Here is a 14,268-nt window from a genome sequence, read left to right on the forward strand (position 1 = left end):
TCAAACACCATACCTACTGTAAAGCATGGTGGTGGCAACATCATGATTTGGGGCTGTTTCTCTGCAAAGGGGCCAGGACGACTGATCCGGGTACATGAAAGAATGAATGGGGCCATGTATCGTGAGATTTTGAGTGTAAACCTCCTTCCATCAGCAAGGGCATTGAAGATGAAACGTGGCTGGGTCTTTCAACATGACAATGATCCAAAGCACACCGCCAGGGCAACGAAGGAGTGGCTTCGTAAGAAGCATTTCAAGGTCCTGGAGTGGCCTAGCCAGTCTCCAGATCTCAACCCTATAGAAAACCTTTGGAGGGAGTTGAAAGTCCGTGTTGCCAAGCGAAAAGCCAAAAACATCACTGCTCTAGAGGAGATCTGCATGGAGGAATGGGCCAACATACCAACAACAGTGTGTGGCAACCTTGTGAAGACTTACAGAAAACGTTTGACCTCTGTCATTGCCAACAAAGGATATATCACAAAGTACTGAGATGAAATTTTGTTTCTGACCAAATACTTATTTTCCACCATAATATGCAAATAAAATGAAAAAAAAAAACCAGACAATGTGATTTTCTGGATTTTTTTATCTCAGTTTGTTTCCCATAGTTGAGGTCTACCTATGATGTAAATTACAGACGCCTCTCATCTTTTTAAGTGGTGGAACTTGCACTATTGCTGACTGACTAAATACTTTTTTTCCCCACTGTATATATATACAGTGGCATGTAGAAGTTTGGGCACCCCTGGTCAGAATTACTGTTACTGTGAACAGTTAAGCAAGCTGAAAATGAAATGATCTCCAAAAGGCCTAAAGTTAAAGATGACACATTTCCTTTGTATTTTAGGCAAAACAATAAATATATTTTCATCTTTTACATTTTAAAAATTATAAAAAGGAAAATTGGTCAATGCAAGAGTTTGGGCACCCTGCATGGTTAGTACCTAGTAGCACCCCCTTTTGAAAGTATCACAGCTTGTAAACGCTTTTTGTGGCCAGACAAGAGTCTTTCAATTCTTGTTTGAGACATAAAAACACAACGCGTTTCGGCTATACATAAAATTAGCCTTCATCAGGTTTTAACCTGATGAAGGCTAATTTTATGTATAGCCGAAACGCGTTGTGTTTTTATGTCTAATAATAAACTGGATATTCCTTTAAATATTCGGAGTAATTAATGAATCAGCCGGAAGCGCTCCTTGACAAACTGGAAATCCTTTTCTGCATTCTCTGACGAATCTCCTACAAGGTAGTTCGTTCCACCTGTTTTGAGCTGCAGGCCAGCAGATCCAGACGATTACTCCAGTACCCAAACACAGGGTTATACGCTGTGCAACAAGACACCAAAAAGGTGAGAAGAAGTTTTTATTTCTATCTGATATAATTAAAACTCTGCACTTAGATCTGCACCCCCCTTCTTTTTCTGGATATTCCTTGAAATACTTGGAGTAATTAATGAATCAGCCGGAAGCGCTCCTTGACAAACTGGAAATCTTTCTCTCAATTCTTGTTTGACGGATTTTCATCCATTCTTTGTTGGAAAATTCTTCCAGTTCTGTAAGATTCCTGGGTCGTCTTGCATCCTCTGCTATTGTCTTGTCACAGATTTTCAAAGATGTTCAGATCAGGGGACTGTGAGGCCCATTGTAAAACCTTCAGCTTGCGCCTTTTGAGGTCGTCTATTGTGGATTGTGACGTGTGTTTAGGATCATTATCCATGTGTAGCAGCCATCCTCTTTTCAACTTCAGCTTTTTTACAGATGATGTTATGTTTGTATCAAGAATTGGTAGAAATTTCATTGAATCCATTCTCCCCTATACCCATGCAATGTTACCCGTGCCATTGGCTGTAACACAACCCTAAAGCATGGTTGATCCACTCCCTATGCTTAATGGCTGGCGAGATTTTCTTTCCTGAAGTTCTGTGCCCTTTCACACACACGTTTGATCATTGTGGTCCATGAGTTCTAACCTCATCAGTCCACAGGACTTGTTTCCAAAATACATCAGGCTGTTCTTTTGCGTACTTTTGATGCTGAATTTTATGGTGAGGATGCAGGAGAGGTTTTCTTCTGATGACTCTTCCATGAAGGCCATATTTGTGCAGGTGTCTCTGAACAGTAGAATAATGTACCACAACTCCAGAGTCTGCTAAATCTTTCTGAAGGTCTTTTGCAGTCAAGTAGGGGATCTGATTTGCCTCTCTAGCAAGCCTACGAGCAGCTCTCTTGAAATTTTGCTTGGTCTTCCAGACCTTATCTTGACCTCCACTGTTCCTGGTAACTGCCATTTCTTAATTGCCATTTTCATTTCAGAGTGCTAGGCAGCTGCTTAGAAGAATCCATGGCTGCTGTTTTGGCAGAAGGTTAGAGGAGGCTAGGTTTTTATAAAGCTGGGAAATTTGCATCACCAGGCCTTTCCTAATGATGATAACGAACAATCCACAACCCTAACAGGCGTATTAAGGTATGGAACTTGGATCAAAGTTATCCCGACACACAAATCTCCAATCTTTTGCAATTGGCCCATTTTGGTCCTTGTAATTTTTAAAATATAAAGGATGAACATATATATATATATATATATATATATATATATATATATATATACAGTGGGGCAAAAAAGTATTTAGTCAGTCAGCAATAGTGCAAGTTCCACCACTTAAAAAGATGAGAGGCGTCTGTAATTTACATCATAGGTAGACCTGAACTATGGGAGACAAACTGAGAAAAAAAAATCCAGAAAATCACATTGTCTGTTTTTTTCTCATTTTATTTGCATATTATGGTGGAAAATAAGTATTTGGTCAGAAACAAGCAAACAAGATTTCTGGCTCTCACAGACCTGTAACTTCTTCTTTAAGAGTCTCCTCTTTCCTCCACTCATTACCTGTAGTAATGGCACCTGTTTAAACTTGTTATCAGTATAAAAAGACACCTGTGCACACCCTCAAACAGTCTGACTCCAAACTCCACTATGGTGAAGACCAAAGAGCTGTCAAAGGACACCAGAAACAAAATTGTAGCCCTACACCAGGCTGGGAAGACTGAATCTGCAATAGCCAACCAGCTTGGAGTGAAGAAATCAACTGTGGGAGCAATAATTAGAAAATGGAAGACATACAAGACCACTGATAATCTCCCTCGATCTGGTGCTCCACGCAAAATCCCACCCCGTGGGGTCAGAATGATCACAAGAACGGTGAGCAAAAATCCCAGAACCACGCGGGGGGACCTAGTGAATGAACTGCAGAGAGCTGGGACCAATGTAACAAGGCCTACCATAAGTAACACACTACGCCACCATGGACTCAGATCCTGCAGTGCCAGACGTGTCCCACTGCTTAAGCCTGTACATGTCCGGGCCCGTCTGAAGTTTGCTAGAGTGCATTTGGATGATCCAGAGGAGTTTTGGGAGAATGTCCTATGGTCTGATGAAACCAAACTGGAACTGTTTGGTAGAAACACAACTTGTCGTGTTTGTAGGAAAAAGAATACTGAGTTGCATCCATCAAACACCATACCTACTGTAAAGCATGGTGGTGGAAACATCATGCTTTGGGGCTGTTTCTCTGCAAAGGGGCCAGGACGACTGATCCGGGTACATGAAAGAATGAATGGGGCCATGTATCGTGAGATTTTGAGTGCAAACCTCCTTCCATCAGCAAGGGCATTGAAGATGAAACGTGGCTGGGTCTTTCAACATGACAATGATCCAAAGCACACTGCCAGGGCAACGAAGGAGTGGCTTCGTAAGAAGCATTTCAAGGTCCTGGAGTGGCCTAGCCAGTCTCCAGATCTCAACCCTATAGAAAACCTTTGGAGGGAGTTGAAAGTCCGTGTTGCCAAGCGAAAAGCCAAAAACATCACTGCTCTAGAGGAGATCTGCATGGAGGAATGGGCCAACATACCAACAACAGTGTGTGGCAACCTTGTGAAGACTTTCAGAATACGTTTGACCTCTGTCATTGCCAACAAAGGATATATCACAAAGTATTGAGATGAAATTTTGTTTCTGGACAAATACTTATTTTCCACCATAATATGCAAATAAAATGAAAAAAAAACAGACAATGTGATTTTCTGGATTTTTTTTTCTCAGTTTGTCTCCCATAGTTGAGGTCTACCTATGATGTAAATTACAGACGCCTCTCATCTTTTTAAGTGGTGGAACCTGCACTATTGCTGACTGACTAAATACTTTTTTGCCCCACTGTATATATATATATGTAATATTTTTGCCTAAAATACAAAAGAAATGTGCCATCTTTAACTTTAGGGCATTTAGAGATAATTTAATCTTCAACTTGATAAACTGTTCACAGTAACAGTAATTTTGACCAGAGGTGCCCAAACTTTTACATGCTACTGTATATATATATATATATATATATATATATATATATATATATATATATATATATATATATATACAGGGTGGGCCATTTATATGGATAAACCTGGGTGGGCCGGCTTCAAAATGGCCGCCATGGTCACCACCCATCTTGAAAAGTTTTCCCCCTCCCATATACTAATGTGCCACAAACAGGAAGTTGATATCACCAACCATTCCCATTTAATTTAGGTGTATCCATATAAATGGCCCACCCATGTTTATATATAGATTTACATATGTAAAGAGACTAAAACCCACCATAGGACCACACGTCGGACTTGCTGCTGTAGCGGCCATATCTGAACACTTCTGGAGCTGACCACTTCACTGGAAATTTAGTGCCGGATGAGCTTGTGTACTGGTCATCAAGAACAAACCTAAAAAAGTAACAGAAATGCTAATATGTCAGTGCATATGTGCATGGAAACTCCAGAGGATTATACAGATTAAAGAGAACCACCGTATAATATATAAGACAGATATACAAAAAACAGATTTAAGAGGTAGACTATATATCTGTAATTCAAAGTGCTAATAATAAAATTAGGTTTATTGTATCACAGAAAAGACAATATGACATACAATACGGAATTAATAAAAAGACAAGATTTTTACAAAAAAAGAAATGTATTCATAAAAAAATTGAATAATAAAAACACAAAGGTATGCAGAGGGCATGGAACAAGCCATTTCTGTGATACAATAAACCTAATTTTATTATTAGTACTTTGAATGTATTTTGTTTGATATATATGGTATAATAGATATTCTTAGTCTTCTTTGAGAAAATTCTTGTAGTATATCATTGGTATTTCTTTTCCATATAGGTATCTAGACTATATATCTGGCCTTCCTTATCAGCAAAAACACCAGAACCAGTATGGAAACCTGATAAACTCAGTATACGTCAAAGGAATCACAATTTGTCATTCTCCATTTGGATATGGATCCAGCAGAGCTGCTATGGCTCTGTTATTAACTGTAGCTTCATATACATGATTAGATGAAAGTTGCTTGGACCCCTAATTTCTCCAGGATCAGTTGACCATATGAAGTGCATGGGGATTTCCCGACTGTTCCCCAACATACTGCGTTAGCCGTTAGGGGAAAGAAGGACGGAACAGTTGGAATTTTTAATGCCTGATTTGTTGTAAGAAAGCAGGAGGTAAGGTCCTGGATGCAGGTAAGTGTTACTGAGATTTTTTTATGTTGACTAGATTTTGGGTCCAGATTTAGGAGCGACCAAAAGAGCCTGGCTGGGAAAGGTCGCTCCCATACTCCAGTCTGGGCCTAATAGCAGGCAGCTGGGAATAGCTCAGCAGTGTGTGTGTTGTGTTGGAGCTGGAGAAAGACCGTTCATTCTGGAGAGTCTATGCTGGAAACTGAGAAGTGCCTGTAATACCAAGTTGATGAGACCATTTAATTTACTTTTCCTTTACTGTTTTATTATTCATTAGTGCTGAAGAAAGTCTGTTTTCATTCTTTGAACTGTAAAGATTATGAAGGACAATAAACTTTATTCTGTTTTGAGAAACCTTTGAGTATTCACACTGATACCAGAAAGCCGGAACCCCCACAGTTTTTAGGGGAGAGAACCCACTGCTGCAGGAGTTTGGTAGCGGCTTTGGTCTCTCTCCCTGTTGAAAACTGAGATTCCCCTGCAGATTTCAGCTGTATGGTGGGATTGCCAGTGCAGGGTTTGTCTAAAGTAGATCTCCCGTATATACAAGACCTAGCTGAAGAGCCCGGCACTGCCCGGGCATAGTAACTAACTACGGTTAGTTATAACAAATTATAATGATTATATCTATATATATATATATATATAAAGCTAAGTGTATAGCCCCGCCCACTCCACATAGCCACATTCACTATAATATCCCACATCATCCCGTCAGCCAGAGCCACCGGACTACTACCCCTAATATCCCACATCATCCCATCAGCCAGAGCCACCGGACTACTACCCCTAATATCCCACATGGTCCTGTCAGCCAGAGCCACCGGACTACTACCCCTAATATCCCACATCATCCCGTCAGCCAGAGCCACCGGACTACTACCCCTAATATCCCACATCATCCCGTCAGCCAGAGCTACCGGACTACTACCCCTAATATCCCACATCATCCCGTCAGCCAGAGCCACCGGACTCCTACCCCTAATATCCCACATCATCCCGTCAGCCAGAGCTACCGGACTACTCCCCCTAATATCCCACATGGTCCTGTCAGCCATAGCCACCGGACTACTACCCCTAATATCCCACATCATCCTGTCAGCCAGAGCCACCGGACTACTACCCCTAATATCCCACATCATCCCGTCAGCCAGAGCTACCGGACTACTACCCCTAATATGCCACATCATCCCGTCAGCCAGAGCCACCGGACTACTACCCCTAATATCCCACATCATCCTGTCAGCCAGAGCCACCGAACTCCTACCCCTAATATCCTACATCATCCTGTCAGCCAGAGCCACCGGACTACTACCCCTAATATCCCACATCATCCCGCCAGCCAGAGCCACCGGACTACTACCCCTAATATCCCACATCATCCCTTCAGCCAGAGCCACCGGACTACTAATATCCGACATCATCCCATCAGCCAAAGCCATCGGACTCCTACCCCTAATATCCCACAACATCCCATCAGCCAGAGCTACTGGACTACTCCCCCTAATATCCCTCATCATCCCGTCAGCCAGAGCCACCGGACTACTACCCCTAATATCCCACATCATCCCGTCAGCCAGAGCTACCGGACTACTCCCCCTAATATCCCACATCATCCCGTCAGCCAGAGCCACCGGACTACTAATATCCCACATCATCCCATCAGCCAGAGCCATCGGACTCCTACCCCTAATATCCCACATCATCCCATCAGCCAGAGCTACTGGACTACTCCCCCTAATATCCCTCATCATCCCGTCAGCCAGAGCCACCGGACTACTACCCCTAATATCCCTCATCATCCCGTCAGCCAGAGCTACCGAACTACTCCCCCTAATATCCCACATCATGCCATCAGCCAGAGCTACCGGACTACTCCCCCAAAATATCCCACATCATCTCCTCAGCCAGAGCCACCGGACTACTACCCCTAAAATCCCACATCTTCCCATCAGCCAGAGCCACCGGACTACTACCCCTAATATCCCACATCTTCCCATCAGCCAGAGCCACCGGACTACTACCCCTAATATCCCACATCATCCCGTTAGCCAGAGCCACTGGACTACTACCCCTAAAATCCCACATCATCCCGTCAGCCAGAGCCACTGGACTACTCCCCCTAATATCCCACATCATTCCGTCAGCCAGAGCCACCAGACTACTACTCCTAATATCCCACATCATCCCGTCAGCCAGAGCCACCAGACTACTACCCCTAATATCCCACATCATCCCGTCAGCCAGAGCCACCGGACTACTACCCCTAATATCCCACATCATCCCGTCAGCCAGAGCCACCGGACTACTACCCCTAATATCCCACATCATCCCGTCAGCCACAGCCACCGGACTACTACCCCTAATATCCCACATCATCCCGTCAGCCTGGTGTCAGAACCAAAGCGCAGAGTGGATTTGCCCTTACTTCCATACCGGGGATCCCTTTAAGAAGGGCCTGGGATCAGAACCAGAGCGCTGGGTGGATTTGCCCTGACTTGCATACCAATGTCCCCTTTAATAGAATCATGGGGTCAGAATCAGAGCGCTGAGGGATTTGCCCTAGCTTCCATACAGGAGATCCGGTTAAGAAAGGCCTGGGGTCAGAACCAAAGCGCAGAGTGGATTTGCCCTAACTTCCATACCAATGATCCCTTTAAGAGACCCTGGGGTCAGAACCACAGAGCTGAGTGGAACGGTCCTAACTTCCCTACTGGGGATCCCTTTAAGAGAGGCCTGGGGTCAAAACCAAAGCTCTAGATGGATTTGCCCTGACTTCCATACCAATGATCCCTTTTATAGAAGCCTGGGGTCAGAATGAGAGAGCTGAGGGATTTGCCCTAACTTCCATACCGAAGATCCCTTTAAAAGGGAAGATGTGCATATGGGATGGAGGATGTGTGATGTGTATATGGGCACGGGAGGGGGGATTCATTTCTGTCATGTGCTCTCTGCTCCTTTCTGGGGGGCAGACAATGGCTGGGAGCTTATGTTCCCGGGGATGCTAGATTTCTCCCACCATGTCAGTGTCTGCTGAGGTGCTGTCGAGTGGGAAAGCTGTTGCTCATAACAACCAATCACAGCTCGGCTTCTTTTAACCAGCTCTGGTGAAATGAAAGATGCTTAGTGATTGGTTGGTGATACACACATACATACATTCATTTTATATATATAGATTAAAAGTTAGAGGTCCAACATGAGTTAAATGGGTAAAACGCTGATTGCATATGGTTAGGATATACCACCAATGTATGATCAGCTTTGGTTCAATTGCTGGGACCCCCAATGTTCACATACAAAAACAAACAAAAAGGGTCCCAGGGATTAAGGATAGAACCCCAATTTAACCATTTAATTTCAATGTATCCTTCTGATAAAATAGAATTCTGAAGGATCAATAATATTTATAGTAATAATAATTACCTTGTCATGCCAAAATCTGATACTTTAACGACAAATGATTCTCCAACCAGGCAATTCCGGGCAGCCTGAAAAGACCCGATAGGACAGTTCTGAGATATTTGGTAATTCATGGGTTAATCAGACAGATTACTACGCATACTGTGGATCATTTATTACTAATGCATTATCTATCCATTATTTATATAGCATAGAGACTCTCTGCACGTTGTGGCCCATAATCTACATTTTTAAAGTGCACATTAAAGGGAATCTGTCATCCTTTTTTTCGACTATTACAGTGCTGTGCAAATTGATTGGGACAAAGCATTTTTTTACGTAAAATCGTAAGTTGGTTACCAGTCAGTGATTCAAACCAGTTTTACCTGCTTCGAACAGGCACTCACAACAGGGCAGAGCAGTGCGCCTGCGCAGGAGCCACGACAGGAAGGAAAGAAGAGGACGTCACTGTATGAAGATGGGAGGAGCCGGACCCGGATCGCGATACCCATCGGACCGGACCGCCCCCTCCGGTGAGTATAATATAACTCTTTTTTCTTATCTTTCAGGTTACATCGGGGGCTTATATACAGCATTACAGAATGCTGTAAATAAGCCCCTGATGGCGGTGCCGGCTGCTTATAGTCGAAAAAAAGGGTGACAGATTCCCTTTAATATATACATAACTCATAAATTTAAGGAGTTGTCTTATCACGGACAGCGCCTTTAATTAGCAGCTCCCCAGACTCTTAGCAAACAGGTGATCGGAATGATTTTGATAATTTTTTATGACTTCCAGCTGCTTATTTTCCCTGTAGCGGCCACTACAGGAAGAATGCAGTATTACATGTAGGAACTACTATGACCACTCGATTGTGTAAAAAAAATAGTTCTGCCACCAAGGATGTGCTGCTATTTTTGAGCTCACCCCTTGGTCAAGATGAAACAACCTCTTTCCTAAGTGTTTTCAAAAAAGTCAATTTTAAAAGTTCTTACAGCTTCCCCCCTTCCTCCTTGTAAAACTCATCAACGTCAACGTGCTCTCTTTTTAAAGGGAATCTGTCACCTGCTTTTTGCTACCAAATCTGAGAGCGGCATGATGTAGCAGAAAAGATCCTAATTCCAGCGATATGTCACAAACTGGGCTACTTGCTGTAGTTTTATCACTAGAGGACCAGGTAGTCCAACCACACCCCAGCACTGCTAGGCAGCTTTCTGCCTATGCACAGTGTACACAGAAAGCTGCCAATCAGTGGTGTGGGTGGAGTTATCTACAGCTCATAATTCAGAGAACTGCTAGATCTGCAGCAGTGAAAACTGTGATTTTATCAAAACTACAGCAAGCAGCCCAGTAAGTGACACATCAATGGAATCAGGACCTTTCCACTACATCATGCTTTTCTCATATGGGGTTGCAAAAACCTGGTCACAGATTACCTTGAATCAATTGAATTTGATATCTTCAGAAGTTTTTTCTAAGTTTTAATTAATATTAAAGGCATTATCCCCGATATATCAGGGTATAAAAAAATTTATGATTGTTAGGGGCCCACTACCAATCCCAAGAAAGGTGGGCCCAAAGTCTCCTGTATGACCTGAACAATAGAGAGCATGCGCGACCACCCCATCTATAGACAGTTTATGCAGCAGCGGTCGCACATGCTCACTACCGCTCCATTCACGCAGATTTTTTTAGGCCTTCCCTTTTCTTGAACGGTGCGGGTCTAAGCAGTCAGACCTCCAGCGATCATACATTTCTCACCTATCCTATGGATAGCTGATATAACTTGTTTGTGGGCAACCCATTGAATAGTTTGCCAACCTGGCGCACTTCATCCTTAAGACGTGATGAGCATGCAACGTTGCGCCGGACCGGGTAATCAAAAGAAGAGCCGCGGATGCCATCAGGTGGCGGTTCTCAGGCTCCCGTCCTGCAGCCACAGATAACTGAAATGGCCGATGGATCGGGTCCGGTGAACTGATTCGCAGCTGAGATGTGGTACATACCAGGTCTCTGTGTATGAAGTTCGAGGCCTCCAGATACTCCATCCCTTCACAGACATCCTGGCACATGCCCAGCGCCGTGCTCCGCGTCAGGGTGCCCCGATTCCTCCGCAGGAAGTCATTCAGGCTGCCATGTTCCATAAACTCAAATACGAGGACGATGGGGACTTGCTGGGTAGAGACTCCCAGTAGCTGCACTAGTTTAGGATGAGAAATCTTCCTATAGAACAAAATGAGACGATAAAATAATGTATAGAGTGCAACTGCGATGTTATGGGACACAAGGACGCTCCTGCTTCATCAGATGCTACTGCTCTGTATGTCCTCCATGCTTTACACTGCAGTTCTGCCTATTTACATGTGCAGGTACAGAACATGTGTGTAGCTTGTACCCCTCACAACACAAGGTCCTTACATTAACACCTGTGCTTCCTCCACAAAGTCTTCCTCGGACATCATTCCTTCCCGAATCATCTTTACCGCCACTTTTCTCGTTCCTTGCCAAGATGCCAGTTTGACCACACCAAATTGGCCGCTGCCGATCTCCTGAACAAAAGTCAAGTGTGTGGGGTCAATTTCCCATTTTCCTAAGGAGGAATAAAAAGAGATGATTTCAGCGTTGCAGTATATTTCAAGAAACAAGATAACCCTGATGGTCGGACCTTAAAAAAGTAGTTAGGGACCCCATCTTTGGGACCCCCATAATCCACTGTACTGTTTTTATCCTGTGCAGCGTGGCCCCATTCTTTTTTTTTTTAGAAAACCTTGGGATCATGGGGGTCCAATCATAAAGTGATGACACTTTACATTTTGGAAATTATTTTATCAAAAGGTCTAATTCAGGCAATCGCTTTGTAAATTCACGCAGACCGGTTGATCGGTGGATTGACGCAGGTCTCGCTTCTGAAACCTCTGTCGAACTTCTGGTACTACCATTAAGTGCTACTACTGGCCGTACATTCCCTTTACAGTGACTGATATTACAAGGATCTAATCAATGAATGGCCATCCCTATCATATATGGTCGGGCCGAAATTACCAAGGAGGGAGTCATCTGCTATGGCGTGTTGACTAGGGGACTTTCTCTCTAGGATATCCAGAGGTCATAGTGAGATTTCTCCTTCCATTAAAAGTAATCTGTCAGCAGGTTTTTGCTATGTAATCTGAGAGCCACGTGATGTAGGGGCTGAGATCCTGATTCCAGCGAAGTATCACTTACTAGGCTGTTTCAATAAAATCAGTGTTTTATCAGCAGGATATTTTCTCTAAGGACTAGGGGGCGTGCCTCCTGGTCCATTCACGCCCCCAGCACTGATTGGCAGCTTCCTGTCAGTGTACATAAAAAAGCTGCCAATGAGTGGTGTGGGCGGGGTTATACACAGCTCAGCGTTTCGAGCTCTGCAGCAGAGAAAACTGTGATTCTATCACAACTACACCCAGTAAATGAAGTGATACAACACAGGAATCAGGGTTTCTGCCTCTACATTATGCTGCTGTCAGATTACATAGAAAAAACTGGAAACAGATTTCCTTTAAATAAAAAAAAGGCACCAGTCTGAGTACAACAGTCCTCCCGCACAAATACTGGATGGCAACTATTACAGAGTTTATATTGGCACCATATATGTGAATATGGCCTCCTAGAATAACTCTCTAAGCAAAATTACAAAAATTGTTAAAAATGTATTTTTTTGTGTGCCATTTTTCTAAGAAACTTGTGATACCACCCAAAGCAGACATCCCATTAGTCAGCCTCACCGTAGCTCAGTCCTGCCGTGATGGGGGTGGTCTCCTTCCAGCAGCACACCGGGTGCCGCAACCTTGTCACCAGACCTGCAACAATGGCATTACCAATCTGAATATTTACGATGATCCATTATAAGCCGATGGCTTACAACCTTTTTACCACCATAACTAAATGAGTCCTTCCCACATAATACTTACCACCGCCATTGTGTTGGTGGTAATTAATGAGCTTGGGGATGTTGGAAAACACAATCTTCTCAGCCAAGTAATAACGTGGAGGGGAATCGCTTGTTTGCCGGATATGATAATGTTTCACCGTGTGAATACCATCCCTTTGGAAGAAGATTTACAAAATGAGACTCGCTTGAACGGTCAACTGAGCGGTAATACCAAACGCAGCCTACGTACATGAGTGGCGCTTTTGAGGGAGAACGCTCAGTATCAGAATCCCAGATCGGCCCCATCTCACGACCTATTGTCACTGCCTGTCTGACATTGCACAGCCTTGAGTTGGGGGGGATCCATAGGAAAGTAGAAGGTAAGATCTGCAGTTGGAAGAAGGACCTGGTACTGTAGGCTACAGGGGTTAATTTGGGAGAGTCTCTCGGCCAATCAGGTTGGTTTGACATAGTGTTCTTGAGCGGTCACCCCCTGCTTTTCTCTGTTTGCCCATTGTGGCAGTAGGTACAGATTTTTTTGCAGCAAATTTAGATTTAGGATATCTTCACATGGTGCGTTTTTGCAGCATTTTTCTTTTTTTGCTGCGTTTTTATTGTCTCTTGTGCATGCTGATAAAGTTTAGTGCCCTCCAAAAGAAGACATGATGCAACTTCCTTAGGTTTTTGCATAAAAAAAACACAGCAAAACCTGATACCTGCGTTTTTGCACTTACTCATTGCTTTTTATGGGTAAAAAAAAAGCTGAAAAAAATGCTGGAAGAAGTGACATGTTTTCTATGAGTGAAGAAAAGCTGAAAAAACGCTGAAAGAAATTACATGCTGCAGTTTGCAAATACGCAGCAGTTTTCCAATTCAGTCAGGAAAAAAAAAGCAATCTGCGTGCATGAGATTTCTGAAACCTTTTGCTGGTACTATAAAACGCAGCTTAAAATTTACATTAAAAAACGCGGCAAAAATGTAACATGTGAACATAGCCTAAGGGCTAACTCCCAGAATTTGTATGCAGCGTCGGACTGGGTTGGCAAAAGCGGCCCACCAGTGACATTAATTATTAGGGCCTGCTGTTCAGCTAGATTTAAAAATAACCTGACCTTAGTACGCAAATTTACTTTTGCTTCTATGTAATATTAATTTGGCTACCTTGTTTAATGACTGACTTTTTCTGCAAATTGTGAATCCAGTGTAAAATCACTGCTGATTAGCATTCCTTCACAGCGGCCTACCAGAGGATTCTCCAGTTCCCCTGTGGGCCAGTCCGAGTTTGTATAAACTGAGGTCTTTTCATACCTGGCTGGTGCTGGCTGTTTTACATAGCAGACACTTGCTGTGATCAAAGCTAGGTTTGATTGCAGCAAGTAAACCCCT

The 14,268-nt window shown here is 43.4% G+C and overlaps 1 protein-coding gene across 1 annotated transcript in view; it reads right to left on the minus strand.

Moving 5' to 3' along the window:
* Window positions 1–14,268, minus strand: part of ITK (IL2 inducible T cell kinase) — a 49,626-nt gene that overhangs the window by 5,381 nt on the left and 29,977 nt on the right. The window contains exons 10-15 of the mRNA XM_073567882.1: window positions 12,923–13,056; window positions 12,737–12,811; window positions 11,394–11,565; window positions 10,982–11,198; window positions 8,999–9,063; window positions 4,654–4,772 (exon numbers count right to left, since the gene is read on the minus strand). Of these exons, the coding sequence (XP_073423983.1) occupies window positions 4,654–4,772; window positions 8,999–9,063; window positions 10,982–11,198; window positions 11,394–11,565; window positions 12,737–12,811; window positions 12,923–13,056 (782 nt within the window). The remainder of the gene's footprint in view (window positions 1–4,653; window positions 4,773–8,998; window positions 9,064–10,981; window positions 11,199–11,393; window positions 11,566–12,736; window positions 12,812–12,922; window positions 13,057–14,268) is intronic.

Source organism: Dendrobates tinctorius, unplaced genomic scaffold (assembly GCF_039654945.1).
Source record: "Dendrobates tinctorius isolate UK_male_01 unplaced genomic scaffold, ASM3965494v1 ptg000020l, whole genome shotgun sequence".
Taxonomy (NCBI): Eukaryota; Metazoa; Chordata; class Amphibia; order Anura; family Dendrobatidae; genus Dendrobates; species Dendrobates tinctorius.